This window comes from Periplaneta americana, chromosome 17, assembly GCF_040183065.1.
Source record: "Periplaneta americana isolate PAMFEO1 chromosome 17, P.americana_PAMFEO1_priV1, whole genome shotgun sequence".
Lineage (NCBI taxonomy): Eukaryota > Metazoa > Arthropoda > Insecta > Blattodea > Blattidae > Periplaneta > Periplaneta americana.
Genome location: NC_091133.1, coordinates 128,557,119 through 128,583,208, shown reverse-complemented (window position 1 = coordinate 128,583,208; position 26,090 = coordinate 128,557,119). Strand labels below are relative to the sequence as shown.

General features: G+C 35.9%; 1 protein-coding gene across 3 annotated transcripts in view; it reads left to right on the top strand.

The window, feature by feature from the left end:
* Orai (calcium release-activated calcium channel protein orai) overlaps positions 1–21,972 on the top strand; it is a 143,131-nt gene extending 121,159 nt beyond the window's left edge. The window contains exons 1-4 of one of the 3 annotated variants that reach the window (XM_069815622.1): positions 8,529–8,681; positions 11,423–11,577; positions 12,104–12,232; positions 18,067–21,972. In XM_069815622.1, coding sequence (XP_069671723.1) covers positions 11,473–11,577; positions 12,104–12,232; positions 18,067–18,591 — 759 coding nt within the window. In that variant the 5' untranslated portion in view covers positions 8,529–8,681; positions 11,423–11,472 and the 3' untranslated portion in view covers positions 18,592–21,972. Of the gene's footprint in view, positions 1–8,528; positions 8,682–11,422; positions 11,578–11,869; positions 11,993–12,103; positions 12,233–18,066 lie in introns of those variants that run through there. The other 2 variants (XM_069815623.1, XM_069815621.1) reach the window with 2 other exon arrangements.
* Positions 21,973–26,090: the final 4,118 nt, after the last annotated feature.

Here is a 26,090-nt window from a genome sequence, read left to right as displayed (position 1 = left end):
AGGTATAGCCAGGTTAATATCAGAAATGTTAGTAAAAATAAAATGATGTCCCTGTATAACTAACTTACATAGTCATTGATTATTCAATGACGACGACTATTTGGTTACAAGCCGCCACTAACTTCATTATGATAAATCGTCCTAGTTAGTACAAATTTATTTGAAATGTGGACTTTCGTTTAATGTCCCATTTAATTTGGCTCACTTTCACTCATGGCTTACCTTAAGAAGGAATACAATACTACTTCAGCATGTTACATGTTACTGTACACTCTTATTACCTCTTAAAGGTGGCGTTCCACCTCTCAGGAAATTTCCGTTTTATAAACAAGAGCACATCGCAGACCGCTACTTGTGCGCAACGAGTGAAGTAAGTTATATGACGTTTACAACGAATGAAATCATTGGCGGCTTGTAACCAAATATTCGCAATTATCTCGCAAACGGCTCGCTTGCGGATCCATGTTTAATGGAATGTTTTTGCTTCTATTATCGTATACTTTCAAGCATTTCAGTTTTTCCTATTAATTTTGATACACCCTGTATACAGAAGGGTTTCATGATACACTAGTACTAGTATCGAAACTTAATACAAGACAAATATTCATGCATTGTTTATGAATGTCATAAATTCGCCTACAGAATAGAAGGCGTGATTAAATATTTCTTTAATTTGGCCTTAAGTAATCTTATGTTTTCAGTTTGATTTTTTATATCAATAGGAAAGCTATTAAAAATTTTATTGTGAATAACACATTCCTTTTTTATAGTACGATAGACTTGCCGATGGAGTATGGAAGTCATATTATGGTTATAGACCACAATGCCGAATCTTGATGTGGAGTACAATTCCCATTGATAGACTTGGCTACTTAGGCTTACTTACCTATGCTGATAATCGCCTATCATACTAACAACGCATAGGGCTTATTTCTATCGAAATGTCTGTCTTGTAAGATCACATAGAACTGTTATTGTGTCTAGTAAAAATAAAATAGTATTTTGTTTATACGTCGTACGTTCAGAAATCAGGAGGTTTCATTTTCTGTCATGTCATTCGTTTTTCTAAGCAAGTCAACACACTTCATTGTCTGGGGTTTATTTATTGCTAGTCTGATTTGGATCCGCTCCCTCCACTTTTGAAAGAGGTCAGACGTCTTGCGATTTGCTGGCTTGTTCTATTGTGTTGGATCACAGACTTCCCAGTTCAATATTAGGCCTATACTGTATTATACAAACTTTATTCTCACTTCCGCGAAACGTCGATTTGCATGTCAGAAACTACACTATTGAATTTTGTTACTTGTTCCTTACCTTAAATAATATGACTATTGAATGAAGCCGTGCATTGCATATCGCCAAAAAATATTTGTGGCATAGAAAATGTTGTTTGCATAGACTCTTCGAGAAGTAACTGAAGCCGAGGTTGCCATGTTTAGATTTACAATCGTAGGCAAAATTTTCGGCCAGTTCGTTTTGTTGCGGTTGTGTACAGTATCATACGAAACAATAAAAAAGTAAATATGTACTGTATTTCCTCTTCATGCATACACTGACCGACAAGAAACCACCATAGGTGTGCTATCAACATCACAAGACTTCTCATCTAGTCGATAATTCTAGTGATGTGAATAAGACTGTTTCGCGAATAATAATAATAATAATAATAATAATAATAATAATAATAATAATAATAATAATAATAAACCATCATAGGTGTACTATCAGCAATACAAGACTTGTCATCTAATCGATAATTCGAGTGATTTGAATAAGTGTGTTTCGCGAATAATAATAATAATAATAATAATAATAATAATAATAAACCATCATAGGCGTACTATCAGCAATACAAGACTTGTCATCTAATCGATAATTCGAGTGATTTGAATAAGTGTGTTTCGCGAATAATAATAATAATAATAATAATAATAATAATAATAATAATAATAAACCATCATAGGCGTACTATCAGCAATACAAGACTTGTCATCTAATCGATAATTCGAGTGATTTGAATAAGAGTGTTTCGCTAATAATAATAATAATAATAATAATAATAATAATAATAATAATAATAATAATAATAATAATAATAATAAACCATCATAGGTGTGCTATCAACAATGCAAGACTTGTCATCTAATCGATAATTCAAGTGATTTGAATAAGAATGTTTCGCGAATAATAATTATTTATTTATTTATTTATTTATTTATTTATTTATTTATTTATTTATTTATTTATTTATTTATTTATTTATTTATTTATTTATTTATTTATTTATTTATTTATTTATTTAGAATATTAACGTGCAAAAACAACAGCACAAGGACAATTACAGTTTTGCACGATACAAAACAGAACAAAACAACAAATGATGATGAGAATGAATGATAGAAAATGGCAATGAGATGAAATACAAACAATATAATGGTTTACATAAATCAATGATCAAATAATGATTATAAAATTATAAAATTAGTACAATGAGATAATTGAAATAATGGAATAGTCTACATTAATCAATTGACCAAATGCAAGAAATAAAATGGACAAATAATTATTAAAATAGATCAGTGAGTTAAAAACTCAAAGATATACTACACATTAAATGGATCCAAGTTGAATCCATGCAAATTAGCATATTTAATGCATCTGCAGACCGGAGAGAGAGATTTAGGATTCTTATTATAAAACAATTTATGAAATCTTAAACCATTAGCAGGAATACGAAGACTGATATTGCTTATGAAAGATTCACAATCAATATCACCCTTAATGACTTTGCAAAAAAATAAATAATCAAGATCCTGACGTCTGGTGAATAAACAACCGCAATTGTAATAATTGCATTTAATCTCATAGTTATAATCGGAATTTGGTAAAAATCTATAAGAACACAAGGAAATAAATTTTCTTTGAATATTCTCCAATTTAGCCGAGTCAGTGGAAGTAATGGAGTTCCATACAACAGATGCATATTCAAGCTTGGATCTAACCAACGTATAGTATAAAATTAATAAACACATAGGAGTGGAAAAAGAATAAGTTATAGACCTAATTAGACCAAGCATTCTTAACGAATGGGTATAAATATATTGCACATGATCATGGAAATATAATTTTGAATCAAGTAGGACACCAAGATCTCTAATACAATCTGTCCTAGTAATTACGACATTACTGAGAGAATAGTTAAATTTTAGGGAGATAGTTTTCCGTGAAAAGGAAATAACAGAAGTTTTGGATTGACTAATTTTCATTCCATTTTCAACAGACCATTGTGAAATTGAATTAATGTCATTTTGAAGAATTTGACAATCGACCAAACTATTAATTTTGCGAAAGATTTTGAGATCATCCGCAAATAAAAGGCAGCTAGAACTTATTCTTTTACTTATATCATTTATAAATAATAAAAATAAGAGAGGTCCCAATGTAGACCCTTGAGGAACACCGCATAAACTATTAAATGGAACCGAGAGAGAATTACCTAGTCGATACAATCAACAGGTAATAATAATAATAATAATAATAATAATAATAATAATAATAATAATAATAATAATAATGATAATACTCTTTATTTACATGAATATTCATTATATTTTTCAAGTGTATAATTATATTAAACCTATTTAACTTGATTAAAACTTCATTTAAATATCCCCTCATCTAAGCCAATCTAACTTTGTCACAGTCCTCGCCTCTTGTACTTTTTGTCAAGGAAAAATTCTCGACTTAATTTACACGAAACTTTATTGTACTTTTGATCCACAGAAAATACTGATTTTTAATTACATGAATCTTCATTATATTTTTGTCGTCTTTATTGCATGTAATATATGTTGCACCATAATGAAGGAAACCAGTATCCGAGCATAGAATTCATATCTCTAGCGGAACTATGTCATGTTGGAAGACTATGGAGGGAAATGTCTATGGTGAATATTGTCAGCACTGTGCGCTGGCTTGTCATTGGATGCTCTACCCAGGGTTGCCAAATTGCGCGACTTATCGCAATTTAGACTACATGAGAGGGACAATCCGCGAGTAATAAAATTGTCTAGTTGTCGAGTCGTCCTTTGGACTACCACGAAAACCGAAAGGGCGAAATTAGGCTACATGTTATTTCCTTTTACATGTTCGTAACATATTTCTCATAGGTTTTCAGACCATTCTTTAAAATCGGAAGTCACTTTTGTTCATTGTTGATTGTATCGTCCCAAACTGATTCGAATTTTCATATTAATTTTTAATAAGGGTGAGTATTCGCAATAGCCACAGTCTGTTAACCGTACAAATAATAAAGGTACCATTCATGTACAGTCGTACTTGGGAATTTTAAGCTTGGGTAGCAACATATACATAAAGAGTCGTTTATCAAGCAGCCCCAATAGGTAGGTAGAAAATGCAACGTCCCCTCTTATACTATTTTTCTCGCGCCCCATACCCACACCCCCGAAACCCCTATTTTTTTTATTTCATTCCCCCGCCCCCAATAGAATAGAGGTATAACAATATAACATATTTATCTCAGAGTACCCTGTTAGGAAAGGATATTTCTTATACCTGAAAATTGAAATTTTCTTTTTGTCTTCCTCCATTCGCTGTTCTAATAATATTCAAATGTAGTGTCGATCTCCTATCTTTGTAAGCTCATTTGTTTTGTTGAAAACGGTTTCTCTTTTAAATCTGCGAACAATGACCTCAATATGAGTCATTTTACACAAAATTAGTACCTATGTAACACACGCATGAATTTTTGATTAAACACTCAACAATACAGTACATTTACAGAACACCAATATAGCGCGGCGTATTCTATTGCTGTTGAGGTTAGCACCGCTTCCTGCTACTTAGTCGTAGCGAATCGATACCCCTCCTCCCCGGCCTCCCCTCCAGCTTGCGAGTGCTGCTGCCTGTGAGCCAGGTCGTCGCGCCTTGCTACGAGGCTTCTGCCGCAAGCCTCCCGCACTGAGCTTTCCATGCTGGAATGACTGCCAACAGTGAATTTAATAGGTATATGGAAGGATCGGAGTGAAACCAAGTGTTACGATATTTATACTGTTAGATATACATTTTTTGAGTAGACTAAGCCTCAAACATGTCTTAAGAGCTTCGCCATTGAATATTAGCGACAGGCTTTCTAACTCATCTGGATGATCCTGGTATTTTCTGTGCTCTTACTGAACAACGTTATAAGGAATGTATCGTAATTTCTAGGCTTACATTTATTGTGCCTTATTTTTAACGGAAGAGTGCATATCGCCTTACGATTGGAGTGCCGTGTCCGACAGGTTTATTGCTTGCAGATGTAAACGTTTATGCAAGCAAAGTTGTAGTGTCGACAAGGTTACTTTAGAATCTAAAATTAGAATAGATTGAATGTAAAGTGGAGTAGTGAAACATTGCTTTGCTGTCATGAATCGGAACATATCTAGCATTTGTTTACATAAGAACGTTATTTTTAAGATGATTTGCAGTTACTTAATCTGAAGCGATAATGCACATGATTTGTGTACTATTTAGATTTTAGGGGATTCCATTTCGTGGGTTGCATGTATCAGTTTCTTTGGTAACTTCTGTATGTGTACAAAATTTCCAGCATTTGTTGCTTCCAGTATGTAAATCATCAAATGACACGTACCGGTGCATCTTTTATCCTAAGGTAAGACGAAGACTGCAGACCCAGGTTCAAATTCCGGTGATTGCGGAGTCGTATTTGTGATGGATAAAGCCGGGGTTGCTGAGGGCTATTCTCACTATTCTCTCATTTCCGTCCATTATTTCCACTTCAGTATTGTCATTTCAGTTGCCTTAGACTTGAGACGTTTCGGTTTCATCCACCTCTTCTTGGCCTTACTGAACGTTATCTCAAGGCTGCTTTGAAGGATTTTTCCAGGGTTTTCCCCTCAACCCAATATGAGCAAATGCTGGGCAACTATCGGACTCATTTCACCGGCATTATCACCTTGATTTCATTCAGACGCTAAATAACCTGATATTTTGATACAGCGTCGTAAAATAACCCACCGAAAAACATGTATCATGTATTGAAAACGTCCACTTTCCACTAAGTGATGTAGATATTTGACAACAGTGTTGTTTCAGTTTTGAGCTGTAGGTACATGCATCAGTGAAAATATACACACTTTTAATAAAATTATCCCAAAAAGAAACATTTTTCGCGGGAATACAATGTAACAGCTGACGCGGAAGCAGCTCCGCTCAGCGAGAGCGAGTGGAGGTATGTATACTTGTGTTGTTCTGGAAGTCAGCCACGCTCACTACAAGCACAGTCTAGTATATACAGTCGCGAAGCTCAATACGTAGTAAATATGCAAACATTAGATAGTTGCTCACCACAAGAATCGCTAATATCGCCTCATTAAGGGCAATGCAAAATAGTACCGTCACAGTCTATTGTTTCTAGCACCCTCAAAACTCAAATTTCGTGACTGTATATAGTAGACTGTGCTACAAGTATCTGCGTTGAGAGTCAGGACGTTTATTCATGCCTTTTTTATGTTTTATCATCATTCGAGAAACATGTTTGAAAATAAGAATTTTTGTGCTGTTCTGAATGCCATATGAAAGTCCATTTTGAATCTTGCTTAATCTTAGTCTTCTTAGTCATTTGAAAGCTTATGCCAAGACGATTCCATTGATACCCATAACTCATATAGAGGCAATATCTGGACTTGTCCTGTTTTGGAATTCATGGCTTCAATTTTGTGTATTAATAAAGCACTCAAAAACATAGACGAAGGTCTAATGCAGAGGTCTCCAAAAAGCGTATCGTCATTCGTGCTCTCGATGCTGCCCGCCGAACACAGTGTGCTGTAGGACTAGAGAAGGGGAAGACACACGTGCCTCAACAGATGGGAGCGGTCAGTGGGGGATCGCGGCAACGGTCTGCTTAGGTTTACAAATAATAACATCAAAAGAATAAGAAATATCATACGTTTGTATATTATTTTCACATAGCCTACTATGAAGCTGGAGCCCCTTCTGCTTCTATTGACACAAGCCATTGCAAATTCAACCTCTTCTGTTCTATGGTGCCTTTCAGTGCCTGGAAAAGATCTTCTCCAGTTATGTTTTGTAATTACATCTAGAAGACATTGAGACAAAGTAAAATGTTCATTAACTCCTCGAATGAAAATGTCTAGGTGAGCTTTGTCATTTCTATCTGAGCTTTCGTCCAATGCAAGTGAGTAAGCTACAAACTGGTTAATTGTGGTTTCGACTTCAGATTCAATTACATTTACAATCTTGAAATTCCTTCTCTGAACTGTAATTGGAAACAATTTAATTTTCTTAAATTTTGACTTTGTTCTGGACACGGTATTTTAGTAGCGTTCTATATGCACGACTTTACAAATGATGCTTCTGTAAAGGGCTTCATTGATTTTCCAATATTCCAAGCTAGAACATAGCTAGCAAGAAGCTTTTTTTGTTTAAGACTGAGAACACGTGTATGATTTGTTTTAGTATTTTCTTGTTTAATATTTATAAAAATATTTGTAGGCCTAAGCATTTCACCTAAAATTAAACAAAAAACTATAAGTATGTCATGCGGAACTGAGTGCAAACGTATTGTAATACACTGATTATTATGTATAACCAACAGTTATACAGATAGTCCCAAAATAAATTCTTTTCACATGTCCAACATGCCTGTAATTGTATGATATTCTTTGTGAAGAGTCGAGTATTGTCGTCGCACGTTGAATTTTAACACTCCCTTAAGAATTTTCGAACAAATTAAGCATTTCACATACTCCCCACTAACATAAAATATTTCTCTTCCCTTTCATCCTTGAATGTAGTACGTCCATGATTAGAAGACATTGTGAAACGGTGGAACACGCCGACCAACCCAATGATAATGGCAGTCCGCCACTGCTCTTCGTTTGCGCATAAACATTGAGTACAGTACAGATGGGGATGGGTGAGGCGGAACGCGCTCATTACGTACTGGCTTCAGTTCCGTTCAGGGGCTTACTCGCGAGTAAGGTTTTGGAGACGTCTGGTCTAATGTATTGTTTTAATGAAGGTGAGCAGGAAATAAAAAAGTTGCAGGTACTGTGATGGGCAGCAGGGGTCTTCTGTGGTAGTTGTTCACTATATTTGTATCAGTTCCTTATTTTTCAAAGTGAACCTGTACGACACGTAATGTTTTATAATAGTTTGATGCGTGGTTGTGAGCAGAGAGGACGAAACAAGCCTATTTCGTCTCGGAGAGCACTTTGATAAGCACTGAAACTTCCCGCGCTTCCACTATTGAAGCATTGGCGTGGCAGTAATAGAGTGACCTTTCATAATCATCTACGGTCACGAATGCTGCATGAAAACAGCTTGTCACATAGAAATATTGCTATACGTAAACATACGTTTAATAATGAAATTGAGTGAACAAGCATTTCATTATTATATGCAAAATATACTCAAGTATACTGTACTGTAACAACTTTAGTCCACAAAAAAAAAAAAAAAAAAAAGCATTTCATACTTGTCTGTATGTGTTCAAGTAGGCCGTGAAATTGGCCGTGATCAGGATCAGATGCGAAACAAAAATAATGGCAGGTGGTCGATATTGTTTTTCTCTGTGAAAACAACGTGAAAATTACGCGACAGGCGGAAGAATAAGTGACGTTGTATTGTAATTTGAGGTATTGCTCTTTTCTGAATATTTCATTTTCTTGGTAGATTAGATTTTATTCTAGAGACGGTCGTGTCTTTGTGATTGTATTTTTCTTGCACAATAGCAATGCAGATGCAGTGGATTTGGATTTTGTATCATTCGTAAGAGAAAAAGTGACATTTGAAAGTATTTGTCGCGTTTGTTTGTTGACATTGTGTCAAGATTAAGGTCAGTCGAAATCCTGACTTTAATGACATTAATTAATATTTTCTTATGCATAGAAATGAAAGCTCTTTGAAATGTAGCAACAAAAAATAAGATTCTTCAATGTAGGTTAATTGTGTCTGTGTGTACCTAGGTCTGTATTATTTGATAAGGTTGAGTAACAAAGTAATGATAACATTTCGAATGCATAATCAGTGATCGCATTTTAGTTGTGTTAATTAGTAATTATAATATCAGATAGTAAAATGCATTTTATAAAAAGAAAGTTATAGTTACTTAGTGAAAACGACGTGTTGTCCCCAGAGGTGAAAACGTTTTGTATTTTTACGATAAAACTAGTTTTGTAATGTTGGAACAGAATGTTGTTAAATTAGGTGATTTTCCCTGGTCCTTTTTTAATATGTTGTTGAAAAAATCTTCGATAAAGCTCCACATCATACACGACGGGACTCACGTCTCATTTAAGTTTTCTTTATGTGTCAGATGGGTTAAATGAGGGGATAGCTAAGTGACATTAAGCCGAGGTTTGTGACAAGGTTAGTGGGTTAGTTGAGGAGATTATTTAAGTGATATGAGGCCGAGGAGTTGTGTATTGTGGAGAGATACCAAAGTTTCACCATTGAAATGTTTTAATGAAATTACCATTAGAAACATTTTGGCTTCTCTATATAGCAATGGACAGAATTAAAATATCCTGATAGTGATATTTCTGCCAAGACTTCACTAGTACTAACAGTGACTAATTCGTTACACTTAAACGTGAAAAATAATTGTGCGGATGATATTAATGCTAACAGAAATGTGGTTTGATCTGGAGAAGAATTAACTTCATCATTTGCCATCCCATTTAGGGTATCTTTTCGTGTTGTGGTTTATACTTTCACAACAGAAGTCTGAGCATCTTTCTGAAGAATGCCAAAATTAAAACTTTTGCCTTCAGTCCGGACTTACGGATATACTAAGGTGAAGTTTTAATTTTATAAACAATTCAAACTACAGCCTTGAAAATTTATATAGTTAAACGAATATAACTAGTTTTTGTACAAAGTTTCATCAAATTTGGTTAAGAAATGTATAAATTGTTAACATTTTTGTAAACTTAAATGGTATTTTGAAAATTCGATACTCTTCCGACAGATTTGAAAATTGTCTGAAATTTTATCTAACTTACACACCTATCAGACGCTCAGAAATAAAACTTGCTGTCAAGGTTTCTTTTCCATATAGCCAAAAAGTAAGGAAAAAATATTCAATACAATCGAGTAGGTATAAAAACTGCCAAACAAAAATATAATATATGAGATCTGTCGTAAGTCTTGATAGCAAATGTTATTAATAGAGCCCAGATGTTTGGCAAAATGCCTTTTTTTTTACTTAAATCATTATTTTCATAGATATAAATGTGATTTGGGGTAAATCAAAAGTAATAGGGCCAATTTTTATTTTGCCTTTTTTTAAGGTATTTCTTACTAATTCAATAATAAATTCTTTTTTTTTTTTTTGTCATTTTAAAGCAATATTTCTTGTTTATTTTCAATTTTCTAATTAGTTGTAATGTAATGTGTGTGAAATTTAAATATAGGATGAAACAATGACTAACTTTACTAACAATAGTATATAAAAGTAATTTATTTACGTGCTTAATCTGTTAATAATCGTGTTTTAATACTGTTGATGTAAATATGAATGATAGACAATCCACAGTTACAAATACTGTATAATGTCATGTCTTCACGATACCAACACTCAGCTTTATAATTTTAAATATTAAACCCGTTCTCATGGAAGTTGTCACGTAGAATTTTCAATTGTTTACTTTCATATTTTCAAATCATACTGCTACAATTTTGTGCTACACGTGTTTATTATTGTAGGAGAAAGAATGAGTGAGGAACAGTCAGTTATTGTTGGGTGATAAAAGGTATAAGATCGGTTAGCTAGAATGCCTAAATTCAGTAAACCATTGAAAAGTAAACTTCATGCTTACGTTAATGAATTTGGTGCCTATGTGTTTTCAACTGATGGAACAGTTTTGTTATGTAAGGTTTGTGGGGGGAATTATAAGTCAACATGTGTCACCTACGAAATAAAAAAAATGAGAGTTATGTTGATGTAATTTAAATTTATTCCTAAAATATATTATGCCTTTTTTTGCCTGCCTATTTTAATTGTTATAAATGCCTGAACATCCAGGCTCACAAAAAAAATCATGCATATAAAACATTTGTGGGAAGGAAATATAAGTTGCAAAAAAAAAACTCAAGCCGAGAAAAATGAGTTTAAAAGTTTGGAACTATATATATGAAAGTAAACACATTCAGTTCCTTCTGACTTTTAACAGGTGATTGCACAGCTCAATGGGTATGAAAATTGGTGGAAGACTATTTTAGACCTTAAGCAATTTTTCAGTGATGAAAAATTGTAATTTTTGTTCAAAAATTACAAAATTTCACTTCTGTGTACCCTTAAACCTGCGAACCTTGATTCTATAATTAATAGTGAGTTTTTGTATTTGTTGTTAATAAGTTCATTTCTTTTTTGCAGGATTTCAGAGTTTGTTTGGTGTTGTAGTAGGTTGGAAAATTTGATTTCCCATGTCCGAGTGGTCAAATAGTTCAGGACATCGAACAACCTGTGCTACTGGATGTGGCACACAGTTCACTGGCAACGATTGCTATTGGAATAGAAGACTTACACAGGTTAGTTTTATTTCCATATCTACTGAGTATAGTAAAATATATTAATGTCATTGCTACGTAAAAAATCGAGAAATTTCTTTTTCAGTCATTCTTTATTGGGGACATGCATTCTTAAATAAGTTTCCCTTTTTTTTCATTGTCTTACGCATGTATGTTATTAAACAGTATAGCCTATTTCAAATGCTTTACATTTATTTATTAACATTTTATTTAATTTTCTGGTATGTATTTTCAATTAATTGTATATGGGTAAACTTTTCTTCCTTAGCCATTTGTTTTGTTCATTTGCTAGACTTGTGCAACATCACTAAAACCTACATTCCGTAATTGTCATAACCAAACGCTCACTCAAGAGGGGTACAGTGTCTATCCATCTGATTGGAGGCCATCTTTGGAAGGCCAGATTTAGTGTCTGGTAGGTGCTAATGCTGTTGAAGTAGCGCTGTAGTGTTGGTAGTGGGTAGTGCATTGTTGTTACGATCTGGAGGCCCAAGTATCTTTCTCATTTGATGTTGAAACCTTGTAGGAAAGAATGTCGCAGTCAGGTGATGGCCTCCACACTCCTGGCTACCTTTCCTGGAGGAAGCTGCAACTCAGCAGAGCCAAGCTGAAGGCGTCTAGCAAGACTTCTGCTCTCCTTTCAGGTTTTGCTATGGTAAAAAACTCTTGGCATTTACATATAGGTAATTACGTCGGCCTGGGTGGCACAGTATGTGGAGTGCTGGCCTTTGTGCCTGAGGTTGCGGGTTCGATCCCAGCCCACGTTGATGGCATCTAATTTTTACAAAAAAAAATGTTTTTTTCTCGTTTTTGGTAGTTTATATGTGTAAAATGATAATATGATTTTATTTCTTCTTTTACTCCTATCTTCAGAAAAAATACATATATATAATTTGTAGTAATTCTTAATTATTGGAGAAAAAATGGGAGTATAAGGGTACAGTACATTAGTTATTCATAAATTTCAAAAAGGCGTATGACTTGGTTAAGAGAGAAGTTTTATATAATATTATTGAATTTGGTATTCTCAAGAAACTAGTTCGATTAATTAAAATGTGTCTTAGTGAAACTTATAGCAGAGTCCGTATAGGTCAGTTTCTATCTGATGCTTTTCCAATTCACTGCGGGCTAAAGCAGGGAGATGCACCATCATCTTTACTTTTTAACTTCACTCTAGAATATGCCATTAGGAAAGGATTTGGAATTGAACGGGTTACATCAGCTTCTTGTCTATGTGGATGACGTGAATATGTTAGCAGAAAATCCACAAACGATTAGGGAAAACATGGGAATTTTGCTGGAAGCAAGTAAAGAGATAGGGTTGGAAGGAAATCCCGAAAAGACTAAGTATATGATTATGTCTCGTGATCAGAATATTGTACGAAATGGAACTATAAAAGTTGGAGATTTATACTTCGAAGAGGTGAAAAAATTCAAATATCTTGGAGCAACAGTAACAAATATAAATGACACTCGAGAGGAAATTAAATGCAGAATAAATATGGAAAATGCGTGTTATTATTCGGTTGAGAAACTTTTGTCATCTAGTCTGCTGTCAAAAATCTGAAAGTTAGAATTTATAAAACAGTTACAGTATATTACCGATTGTTCTGTATGGTTGTGAAACTTGGACTCTCACTTTGAGAGAGGAACAGAGATTAAGGGTGTTTGAGAATAAGGTTCTTAGGAAAATATTTGGGGCTAAGAGGGATGAAGTTACAGGAGAATGGAGAAAGTTACACAATGCAGAGCTGCACGCATTGTATCCTTCACCTGACATAATTAGGAACATTAAATCCAGACGTTTGAGATGGGCAGGACATGTAGCACGTATGGGCGAATCTCCAGAAATGCATATAGAGTGTTAGTTGGGAGGCCGGAGGGAAAAAGACCTTTGGGGAGGCCGAGACGTAGGTGGGAAGATAATATTAAAATGGATCTGAGGGAGGTGGGATAGAGACTGGATTAATCTTGCTCAGGATAGGGACCAATGGCAGGCTTATGTGAGGGCAGCAATGAACCTCCGGGTTTCTTAAAAGCCAGTAAGTAAGTAAGTACTTAGCCCAATCTTCAGAAAAAAATCTATATATATATATATATATATATATATATATATACATATATATAACTTGAACTGGTAATGGAAATTACAGGAAAACGGCTGAACGGATTTTAATAAATTACCCCACATTTTGAAGCTTGGAACTCAAAGTTTTTCAGAAAAATAGTAGTTTTCAGTGAAATGTCAATTTTTCAACATAATTTTCCTATTTTCCAAAATCCATCTCTCGTCAGTTTTGAGAACTAGCTAATTGCATTTCAGAATAAAACAAAACACACACTACAGTAAACAATATTACACGAAGGCCATGATCTGCAAGAATGCTGACATATTTAGAGCTCAAATTAAATTGGTTATTAAAAACTTAACTTACTAAAAATAATTTACAGGTTCGATTCTGTGGTGTGTAATTTTCTGGGTACAGCTGTGTATTGGATATTAAAAACTACAAAACTTGAGGTGGTTTGATGACATTATTACCATTAGAAATGAAATATTATTGTAGTTAGTGCCATGATGTGACTATTTTTCATTAATTATACATATTAATACTATATTGATGATATGAAAGTGAAACGTTTTGGGGTTATATAAGTAGATGTAGAGAATAATTTAAATTAGATTTTGGTTTCTATATTTACTGATTGGCGGCTATATAGTAGGCCTATATATAGTATATGTTACTGAAAGCTATAAAACTTAAAGATAACAATATTATTAAAAATCAAATATTTTTATAGTTATTAATCAAGTGGGGTTGGGTCTTTTTCATATATTTAATGGCGGTGTGTTGTAGATATTTATATGTGTGGTTCTCTTCAGTATTGGCTCGAGAGAGAGTATCTTTCATTATTATGGAAGCAAATAACTTTCAGAATGTCTGGTATTCTTGATTGAAAATAAATCTGAAAAATGTTTATTTGAACGTCTAATGAACTTAGTTTGCAGCATTTGCTGCACAAGCCACTAGTAAAAATATAATTTGTAGTAATTCTTAATGCAAAAAATGTTGTCAATGAATTTTTTTTTTTTTTTTTTTTTGCCAACTGTTCTGTGGAATTTTAAATTTATTTAGCTGGTTGTACACATAAAGGTATATTACATGTGCCCTATTTTTTTTCTACATTTGTATCTTTTATAACTTCTGAGGAAATTGTACTCAAAGTTGAGGAATTTAACTTTGTAAGATATGGAAACTTTCACAGCCTTTTTCTGCATATTCTTATTTCTGTGACATTTGTGCACTTTTCTCAGAAAGTATTGTACCAAGAAGGCTCAAATTAATATACACTATCAATGTGATGGCATTTTACACAATTGACTATGACATAGTGCAGAAGGCGGCCATAGAGGGAACCCAAGAGTTGGAACTTAAACTGAGACGATTCTGTCCGACACTGAGATGGTATCTGGTGTGGCTTAGTGGTTAAAGCATCAGCACATAGAGCTGAAAACCCGGGTTCAAATCCCAGTGCCGGAGAGAATTTTTCTCCGTTCCATTACTCTTTCATCGTATGATGACACAGAATATCTGCATGGAAATATCATATGTACTTCGGTACATTAAAATAATATATATGATATGCGGATCCCGGTCAACTAGTCACTCATAACAAGTGCACCTCAGCACATGTGTGGACTTCAGTCCTTTGTTCATAGACATCTATGACGTAGTGCAGAGGGCGGCCACTAGAGGGAACCCAAGAGTTGGAACTTAAACTGAGAAGATTCTGTCCGACACCGAGATGGGTATCCGGTGTGGCTTAGTGGATAAAGCATCTGCACATATAGCTGAAAACCCGGGTTCAAATCCCGGTGCCGGAGAGAATTTTTCTCCGTTCCATTACTCTTTCATCGTAAAAAAATTAGGATTATTTCCATCTTCAACATAAATACAAAAATTATTTCTAGTGGTTCTTAATGCAAAAAATGTTTTATATATATATATATATATATATATATATATATATATATATATTTTTTTTTTTTTGCAACAGCTCAGTGAAATTTTAATTTTATTTAGCTGGTTGTATATACAAAGTGCGCGACAGAATCAGTCAATAGTGACCATAAACCAGTGAAAGTGTTTCATACCCAACACGAGAGATGATGAAGAAGAGAACAAGGTCGAACACTCTGTAATTTTAATTAGACTTTATTCCGTGTTTGTACGACTAGGTTTAGACAGGAAGGAATAGTGCTAAATGGCTCATTGTTAGGCTGTTGCCAGATTGTTATGCCTCATAACTTTTCTAGTGGCCCTCTTATTTATGAAAAAGAATCTTTCATATCAAAATATGTTTCATTGCCTTGTTCAATTTAATTTTCGCCACACTGATATTTATATGACTTGAGGCTTTCCCGGCGTTTGATGTAGAATAACTCTTCTTGGGTTCTCAGCCAGGTGAGTTGGAGATTAGCTTCCAAGCTTTCGACGGCTAGCTCTGCCATCTTCTTCAGGGACGAAGTGATGTGGGACCACGTCTAGCCGGTATATATGCAAAAGTAGGGCTTCCCGCTGCGGGCCAATCAGGAGCTAGTTCCTAGTCCCGACCGCCAGGCGCATTCTGGTTGGTGGACACTTCAGCCAATCAGGAGCCACTTGCTGGTCCCGACTGTCTGCCGTGTGCTGGTGGTCTAAGCGTATTGATGGCAGGTTTCCATGCTGTACTCAGCTGTAGACCCCCGTCTCTGTTGAAATTATTGCCATCTAGCTGGATTTCGATGGCTTCCTTGATAACTAAGTCCCAGTAACCTGATGTCTTGTCCAAGATGGTGGTGGCGCTGAAATCTATCTTGTGGCCAGTTTCTAGGCTGTGTTGGGCTACTGCAGACTTATCAGGATAATATAGTCTTATGCTGCGTTGGTGTTCCTTGCAGCGTTCCATAATAGTTCGTCCCGTCTGCCCGATGTAGCAGTTCCCACACTCACAAGGTATTCTGTAGACACCAGGTGTCCTGAGACCAAGGTCGTCCTTAACTGGTCTCAGCAAGTGGCTCCTGATTGGCTGACGTGTCCACCAACCAGAATGCGCCTGGCGGTCGGGACTAGGAACTAGCTCCTGATTGGCCCGCAGCGGGAAGCCCTACTTTTGCATATACACCGGCTAGACGTGGTCCCACATTACTTCGTCCCTGAAGAAGATGGCAGAGCTAGCCGTCGAAAGCTTGGAAGCTAATCTCCAACTCACCTGGCTGAGAACCCGAGAAGAGTTATTCTACACTGATATTTGTTAGAACTCTTTAACACACCACAATGTGAAAAGTGCAGAAAACAGTTCTGTTCTCCTAAAATTTGACTATCTACTTCATATCAATAATTTCACTGTAACTTGGGTTTAAATGATTTGATATATTTTTTATAAGTAGAAGTGGCTCCAAAACGGTATTTGTCGAATACAGGGGGGAGAGCCATTAATCCTTCCCATTGAAGGCTTTAAGAAACCAACCTGGACAAATACCCAATGTCCCATCCCTACCTTCCCGTGGTGCAGCTGTTAGTAAGCATAATTTTACAAGTGAACTAAAGGGAGGGGCTACTCATCAATTAGCACTGGTCAGCTTGATGAGTTATTGGCCGAATTTGGTATAATTTTTCTCTATTCAATACCTAAGTCCCTCTTTACCCTTTCCTATCCAGTCCTCTGACTGAACTCTTACTTTCTTCAACCGGAAGCATTCAAGGCCTAGGGGTTCATTTCACTTTCCTTCCTATCCTTCCTTACTTACTTACTGGTTTTAAGGAACCCGAAGGTTCATTGCCGCCCTCACATAAGCCCGCCATTGGTCCCTATCCTGAGCAAGATTAATCCAGTCTCTATCATCATATCCTACCTCCCTCAAATCCATTTTAATATTATCTTCCCATCTACGTCTCGGCCTCCGCAAAGGTCTTTTGCCCTCCGGCCTTCCGACCCTTCCTACTTTTCTGTTCCTAGTGCTGACCTGCTATGGCACTAAAATCGTCCTCCAGTGTCTTAAGGAGGGAAAGCTGGTGATCAACAACATCTTCCAACTAGGTCCAATGGACCCGTCGACCAACAGCAGGTGTGGTCCTCCAGACATTCTGGGGGTTGTGTGTGAATGAAGTACCCACCAAAACGTTAAAATATGGTGTTCACTTAAATCGGCTACAACTTACCATTTTCACTCCAATATGAAATATATCAGTCTTCTAACTGTCCATTATGCAACTCAAATCAAGAAATGGATTCAGAATATCTCAAAATGTGTGCATCAGTGGCTTACCATGACAATATCTTTGAAAAATATTGGAGTGCAAGAGGCCAAATGACTTTATTGTCAAATGCCTGGCATTATAAAACAACAACATTTTTTATAAGTGTCATAGTTGTTTTGTAGATAATAATCAAAGCTCCCCTCTACTGTTTTTCAGTTGAATTGATGAAAGGTTATTACAATTTCAGGTGGCAATGGTGGAAGTGCAGCTGAGTGACAGATCCAAGGTGCCTCAGGAGATGCTGATAGCGTTTGCGATCTGCACCACATTGCTGGTGGCCGTACACATGCTGGCCCTCATGATCAGCACCTGCATCTTGCCCAACATCGACGCCGTCTGCAATCTCCATTCCATCAGTCTGGTGCACGAATCGCCACACGAGCGTCTGCATTGGTACATCGAGACTGCGTGGGCATTTTCAACACTACTGGGGTTGCTTCTCTTTTTATGTGAAATTGCAATTCTTTGTTGGGTGAAGTTTTATGACTTCTCAACTTACGCGGCGTGGTCCGCCTGTATTGTTCTCATCCCTGTACTCATAATCTTCTTGGCGTTTGCCGTTCACTTTTATCGTTCACTTGTTACTCATAAATATGAGGTAACTGTGTCGGGCATACGGGAACTGGAGCTGCTCAAGGAACAGATCGAGGCAGGAGATGCAGAAGGGCGAGCCAATGGAATGGGTCTCTTCAACAACTCGCAGGTTGTGTAACCGTTTGAAAGAAACACTTTTCATGAACTTGAATGTTTTGCTTCCGGTTGCGACAAGACTTGTAAAATAATTTAGTTGAGAGGAAACTGCAACCTTGAGACATGCAAGCAAAGCGTTTGCTTAAACTAGTTTGCGGTGGTTGAACGGTGGACACACAGCACAATAATGAACACCAAACCTGATTGACAGTTCAAACATTTGATACAGTATGTTTGATTTACAGAGTTACTTATTTTTAATATGTTATGTTGTCTTAAATACTCGACACTAAACTATGTACTTTGTGAAATTATGGGTCCTCATATCATCTGAGGTATTTGCCTTAACTAAAAATGTTCAGTGGACCAAACCGAAGGTGTTAGCTGTCCATGACAGAAATGTTTTGGTTCCTATAAATTAGTTTCATTAAAAAGGTAGCTTCTGTTAAATTCCTTAAAAAGGAAAAACACACTCAAAAGACAATTAAGACTCCATGTTTGGAGCTTTCGGTTGTCTGAAAAATGACGCATTGTGTCCTTTGCAGGACACTCTGACATGACCGACATGATGATAAGTCTTCCATTCCTATAATGCATATTAGTTTGTGATAGATTTGTTTATAGGTCATACGAAGCATTGAATGCAGCATTTGAGATTATTGGGACCGTCCATAGTGAGAACGATGTTGCTTTGCAAAATGGAGGACAGATTAATATCCCAAAATAGTAACAACGCTGTAGTAATGAGCACAATGCTTTGAACACTTTTTATATCATGGTCAATTGTTGAATAAGAGCTAATTTAAATGAAATGATAAAGTGCTTGATCAGATAAGGAAGAGAACTTTGCAGTAAGGGGGAAGGATACGTGTAGCACTTCAAATTATTATAAAATCGTGCTGCAGATGTTTTGTTCTAGTTTATCAGCGTGCACTGCTACCTGGTAGTCAGCTGTTACATGATGTATTAAAGTGCTTTCCAATAAGGACGTAGATCTTCCAGCTCCGAACTGAATGAAACTATGGCAACGTTAAACTCCAAGCTAATAAGTTTATCATTGGTGGAAAGTTATTGGAATAACAAACATCCACTTTTTTCAAAGCCTAAATTATGGTAATTATGATTCCAAGCTTTGTTTCAAGTTATTCTATAGTGACAACCTTCTGCTGATTAAGTTGATTTTGTTTCTCAGCAGCAAGAATAATTTTTACTATAGATTTGACTTACGTTGTTGCCCTTACGTTCTGAGAAGCTAAAGTCTGCTAACTTTGAAAATGATGGAATAGTTCGTACGATAGTTTAATGAATTGGTAAAGAAGTTTTATCTTAGAAAGCATGATGATCGAAATATTCCAATAGTCAATATAATGTAATATAATCTAATAATATTTTATTTAGAGTTCAGTCTAATTGACATATCACACTTTAAAATCAATAACACTTACAAATGCAAATAATGATTGCATATTATAAAATTGAATTGCAAACGTTTTCGCTCTTGGGCATCATCAGGCATTTGACTCACAATATCTTATACAATTTTTACTATATCTTTGCTGTGGAATTTGTACCAGATAATTGAAATTTACAATCTTGTATATATTAATAAACAACTATTTACATGGTTAACTCTATGATAAATAATAATCTGAAATTTAATGAGTACAGGTATTAAAATTATATATGATAAAATTGCTACTAAAATGTTGTATTGATCTTATATTTCAAATTATAAAATTGTGATCATTAAAACAACATGATGAAAACCCATATGATTCCTCTTAAACTTCATAATAAGCCAATACAATGTATGACTTGAGGCTTTCCCGGCATTTGATATAGAATAACTCTTCTCGGGTTCTCAGCCAGGTGAGTTGGAGATTAGCGTCCAAGCTTTCGACGGCTAGCTCTGCCGACAGCTTCGTCCCTGAAGAAGATGGCAGAGCTAGCCGTCAAAAGCTTGGAAGCTAATCTCCAACTCACCTGGCTGAGAACCCGAGAAGAGTTATTCTATAAGCCAATACACTTCCATTAGTCGAGTGTTTGTAGTGGGAGCATTGGTCTCAATGATTTGTCACCCCATTCAATGGTGGAATCATTCTGTAATATATTATTTATTAAGTGAGCAACTGTTATTAATGTAATCAAATGGAAAATTTATTCAAATGAAAATTATAAAATTACTATTTAGAATACATTTGTAAGTGTTATTGACTTTAAACTGTGATATGTCAATTAGACTGAACTCTAAATAAAATATTATTAGATTATATTAAAGAAGTTTTAGTTAAAAAAAAGTAGGAGATTGGGGGTTGGGAGGGGGGGAATAATACCACGTTCAGGCAGTGAGGTTGATCTAAATAAGGTCTTCCAAAGTACGAATACTATAATACTTAATTTATTCAGTTCCTTCTTGTTTGATATAGTTAATCCTTGCTTTTTACCTAGTACCTACCTAATATCAATTTGAATATCTCATGACAGGAAAGCATTTAATTCAGTTGCAAATCATGTCAACTTCCATTATTTCTAGCTCTCCTCTATGCTCATTGATTAATACCACGACTGTTGTTTTGATTTACTTAATGATGTTATATCATCTCTCTTTTGTATATTATGAAATTAGATTTTAAGATAAAAGAGGGAGACTATTTTAACCCTTTGAGCTACAGTGAGTGGTTGCAATGAACAAATATAATGTACCGGTGAATTAGTCTGGGAAATACCCATAAAGAGTTAGAACTTTTTCAGGTATCACTCTCTCTTAAATGGCCGAGGTAACATGCTAGTATAGCTTGTGGAAAGCAGGCAAATCTCATTTCAGGAGATGGTTGAATGCGACATAAAAGTATTTTCTATGACTGACATCTAGATTCTATTGCGGAGTTTGTGATAATTATTTAAATCTTGAGTACAAATTTGAATTGATTAATGTTTAGAATATTGTTTGTAATTTAGCAAGCCAAATCAATGCAATATTCTTCTCTGTAAATAAAATCAGGTCAATGAATTATTGTAAAATATGGCAGGTATAAGTTTTAGGCTACGTGCACCTGAAAACGATATTCTCTTTTAAGTTAATCATTACAATCTTTCTTAAACTTTTAAAAATGGCTTAAATATAATTACTGAAGGATCACATGTGTTTATCTGTAGTATGTGATGCAAACTTACTTTAACTACATATTAGGTGATGCTCAAGTTGATTGACTTGCCTTATTTAAATTCTGATATGAGTTTCGTCCTACATGATCATGTGTACAACACAGGAGTGGGATGGATTTGAATGTTTGCTCGATTGCAGTAGCACCCATGGTGCAAACTTGTGATGGTAATTGTAAGATAATGTCTTGTGTACAAGGTTTGTGTAACATACAATACATTTATTGAAACAGTTTTTAAACAGTGTTCTTTATTTTTCTCATATTACAGTAAAACCTGTCTTAAGATGCCAACAGTTCTTCTGAAAAATGTTGAACAAAATTAGTGCTAAATTAGGGTGAAGAAATCTTATTCATTTATTATATTCCATAGATCTTGCATGAGCAATGAAGCTTTAAGATGTGGAACAAGTCAAAATTTTACAATATTACAATCACAATTTTTACAATATTTTACCATTTTTACAGTTTTACAATTTAGTAATTTTCTACAATGATGAGGTGAGGTCCGAGGATTTGCCAAAAGATTACACGGTATTTGCCTTTTGGTTGGGGAAAACCTCTGAAAAACCCAACCAGGTAATCTAATCAAAGGGGGAAATGAAGTGATGCCGAGGACTCGCCATAGACCATCCGGCTTCAGTCCCACGGCTGGGGAAAAAGCTCGGAAGAAACCATTCAATGAGACCAAAGGGGGGAAATTAATCCTCTCGGGTTCTCAGCCAGGTGAGTTGGATTGTTGCCTCTAAGCTTTCAGTGACTAGCTCTGTCATCTTCTTCAGGGACTGAAGTGCCGTGGAACCATAGTTCCGTCTACCTGCTGTGTTCTGGTTGGTCGAAGCATGCTGATGGCAGGTTTCCACACTGTACTCAGCTGTAGGCCCCTGTCTCTGTTGAAATTATTGCCATCTAGTTAGATTTCGATGGCTTCCTTGATGACATCTATCTTGTGGTCTGTTTCCAGGCTGTGTTGCACTATTGCCAACTTATCGGGATAATGTAGTCTTATGCTGCGTTGGTGTTCCTTGCAGAGTTCCATAAAGGTACGGTCACACGTCGCTACTTTTGCAGCGATGCAGTACAAAAAACTGCGCAACTCTCGAACTGCGACGTGTGAACAACGGTGCAATCCGAAAAGTAGCGGCTGCCGAACCTGCTGCCCACTACTTTTTCATGCTGCATGCAGCTTAGAAGTAGCGACATGTGAACAGAGTTCTCAGGGTTGCAGCCGCAGCATTTCTGATATCGGTTTTGTTGAAACTTTTGCTGCGGTTGCGACCAGTGTTGCCACCCATATGTGCCAATGATACTTTTATTCTTTGGATATTTTAATGTTAGATGTGATGAAAATAAATTATTTGTAACAGTTATTAAATGCACAACACAGTCTGAGCATATTTGCTGACGATATAATTCACTTTTTTAATTTTCTGTAGCGTAGTTACAAACAGGAGGGTTGCCAACATTGATTACGTGAATATGCTGTTGGTTATCATTTAAGTATATAGGCGTTTTTAAAAGTTTTATAGTAAAAAATAATGCCAATTTCTGAATACTAGTTACGACATAAAAGCAAATAATAGATAAGTAAGCTTTCGCATGAGTTTATTAATAATGCGAACATAACCACAAAATGTATATTGAGAAGTCAACATGGAGATGGAAACCTGCAGCATGGCTGCGGCTGCAAAAGTAGCGCCTTGTGTGTGAACAGACTCGCAACCTCCAGTTGCAACTTTTGCTGCACTCGGGTTGCGCAGCACGAAAAGTAGCGTGCAGCACGCTACTTTTGGCTTACGTGTGAACACAACGCAACTTTTGCAGCTGCAGTACAAAAATTGCGCAGCAAAAGTAGTGACGTGTGACCGTACCTTAATGGTGCATCCCATCTGACCAATGTAGCATTTCCTACACTCACAGGGTATTTTATAGACACCAGGTATTCTAAGACCAAGGTCTGCAAGAAATCTTAGGTTATCAAAAGAGCATTACATTATTGTATAATTAACTGAATTACAAAAAAAGGAAAAATAGTTAATTACAATGTTTCAATTATTTTATTTTATGTGAATATAAACAGTATGTAGTATTAGACAGTATAAATTATACTGTCTCTCCAACTGCTGAAAAATTACAGTACACAATGAGATTCATCCTCATCACAAATGACTGACGATTATCGTGGAACACTGCCTTGTACTGGAAAAAAGAGTGTCTTAGCCTTTGAGAAACAACATGCACTCCCTGCAAACTTATATTGTACTTGATAAAGGCTTCTTTCACTACTGGATAGTTACCTAGAGTGTTGAGGGTTTTCCTGTTGTCAAATTTTAAAATTGTATGAGCTCATACTCCATAGCAAACAATTGCTTTCATCATCTTCGTAATCTGAACTGACCAAAGGTGCAGCACAGAACTAACTGCCAGCTGATTTTGCCATATTCTGAAAAAATTGAGACAAGAGCTCAGGGAGCGAGCATTTCAATCTTGGTGCTCTTTAAATCAGAAAGGGAAAGGCGTCATCCTCTATAAGGAGGTCACTCCCGCCAATAAATGGATCCGATAACCTGATCGTCTCACTAGCATTGAATGGAGACTAGCTCTTAAAATGATATGATATGATATCTTTCGTCACAGCACTTCTTTACATGTAATGGTGTACCTCACATTTCTGTATCCGGTGCCACCATTAACATATTATTACAATAACACATTATTTGCAGTACACGTCTACACAAATACTCCCAATTACACTATGTACCTTTTTTGTTACTTGGTCAAACTCCCCTTCAGTATTTCTCCTACATTTCATTTGCTATTCTCTATTTGTTCATTAATCCTAATATATCTAATATTATATACTCCGTTCAAACCCCCTTTTTCCTCTAACTACTATTCACTAAAATCTCAATTTCAATTATTCTCTATAAATTATCATATTGAATTATTTGTTCTATTTGTTCTTTGACCTTTTCTTCTATCTTTCTCTTACATTCATTTACTGTTCCATCGTTCAAATGTTAGTACTATTTTTTATGCTGACACTTGTTCACTTCTCTTACCCATTTTTCACTGATTTCACTCATTCCTATTTGCGCTCACTTTCACTTTCTCACTATTCCGCTTACATCTAATCCTTTGTCATTATTCTCACTTCCTATAAATACTTATATTTTATTCTACACATCTACTTATACACTTTCTCTCTCCCCTATACTTCTCGATCTTTTACAATTTCACTTTACTTGCATTTTTTGATCACATCCCCACATTTCTTAATCATATGCTCTTAAAATGACAACTAATGTTTGTCCGCTGCGTGCTATACCAGGAAGGTCCCGAGACGGAAACCACTGTCGTCGTTGTGTCAGTGAGATTGAAACTCTTGGCCACATTTTGGGTGCCTGTCCTTTCAGCGAGACACTGCGGAACTCTAGACATCACAGAATCAGGTCCATGATTGCCGAAGCCTTGAGGAAGAAAGGTCTCACTGTGCACGAAGAAGTCCATGGCATCTCTCAAGAGGGATCCTGTCGGCGAATTGACATGCTTGCCATTCCACCAGGCTCTACATCCGCCTGCATTATCGACCCGACAGTCAGGTTCGAGGCACAGGAACAACAGCCCGCTGACGTCCACGCAGAAAAATGCAGAATTTATGAGCCCAGAGTTCCATTCTATTTGGAGAAATATCACCTCACCTCCATTGAAGTAGTTGGGCTAATGGTTGGCGCTAGGGACACAATACCTCGCCTCTTTGTCAGTTTCTACAAGAAGTTCCAGCTGAACAACGACTTCATTCGTGATGTTTCCCTTGTTGCTATCAGAGGATCACTTGCCATTTTAAAATACCACCTGTACTTCGTTTCCTAAAAAGGATTAACTTTTGTTTGAATGTCTAATCTGTTTGTTTATTATGTTTAGGCCTGTTATGTGTATGCTATTATCCTTCCTGTACTTAATTTCCCTTTTTTGTTCGTTCCCCACATTTCTCTTTTGTGGTCTGTTTTTGTTTTCACTCTGTGTGTTATGCTTTGTCCAATGAGGCGTTATTGGGAAAGCTGAAAGAGTGTCTCTCTTATTATCATTTTATAATTTGGTGACGGTGGTACAACTTATGCCTACATCAATTACTGATTTCACTTGCTTCTGCGATATCTGAGCTACCCAGACATAAGTGAGATCAAAAACACGGGACATGGACATCTTAGAAAAGGCAAACCAAGAGCCCTTCGAAATAAAGCTTTTACATTACGAAAAAATAAGGGAGGAAAATGTTCGAAGAGAAGAAAAATACGGGAGCCGGAAGACTATTGAAAATTACTGCCAAAAAGGGAGATACCGGGAAATATGGGAGAGT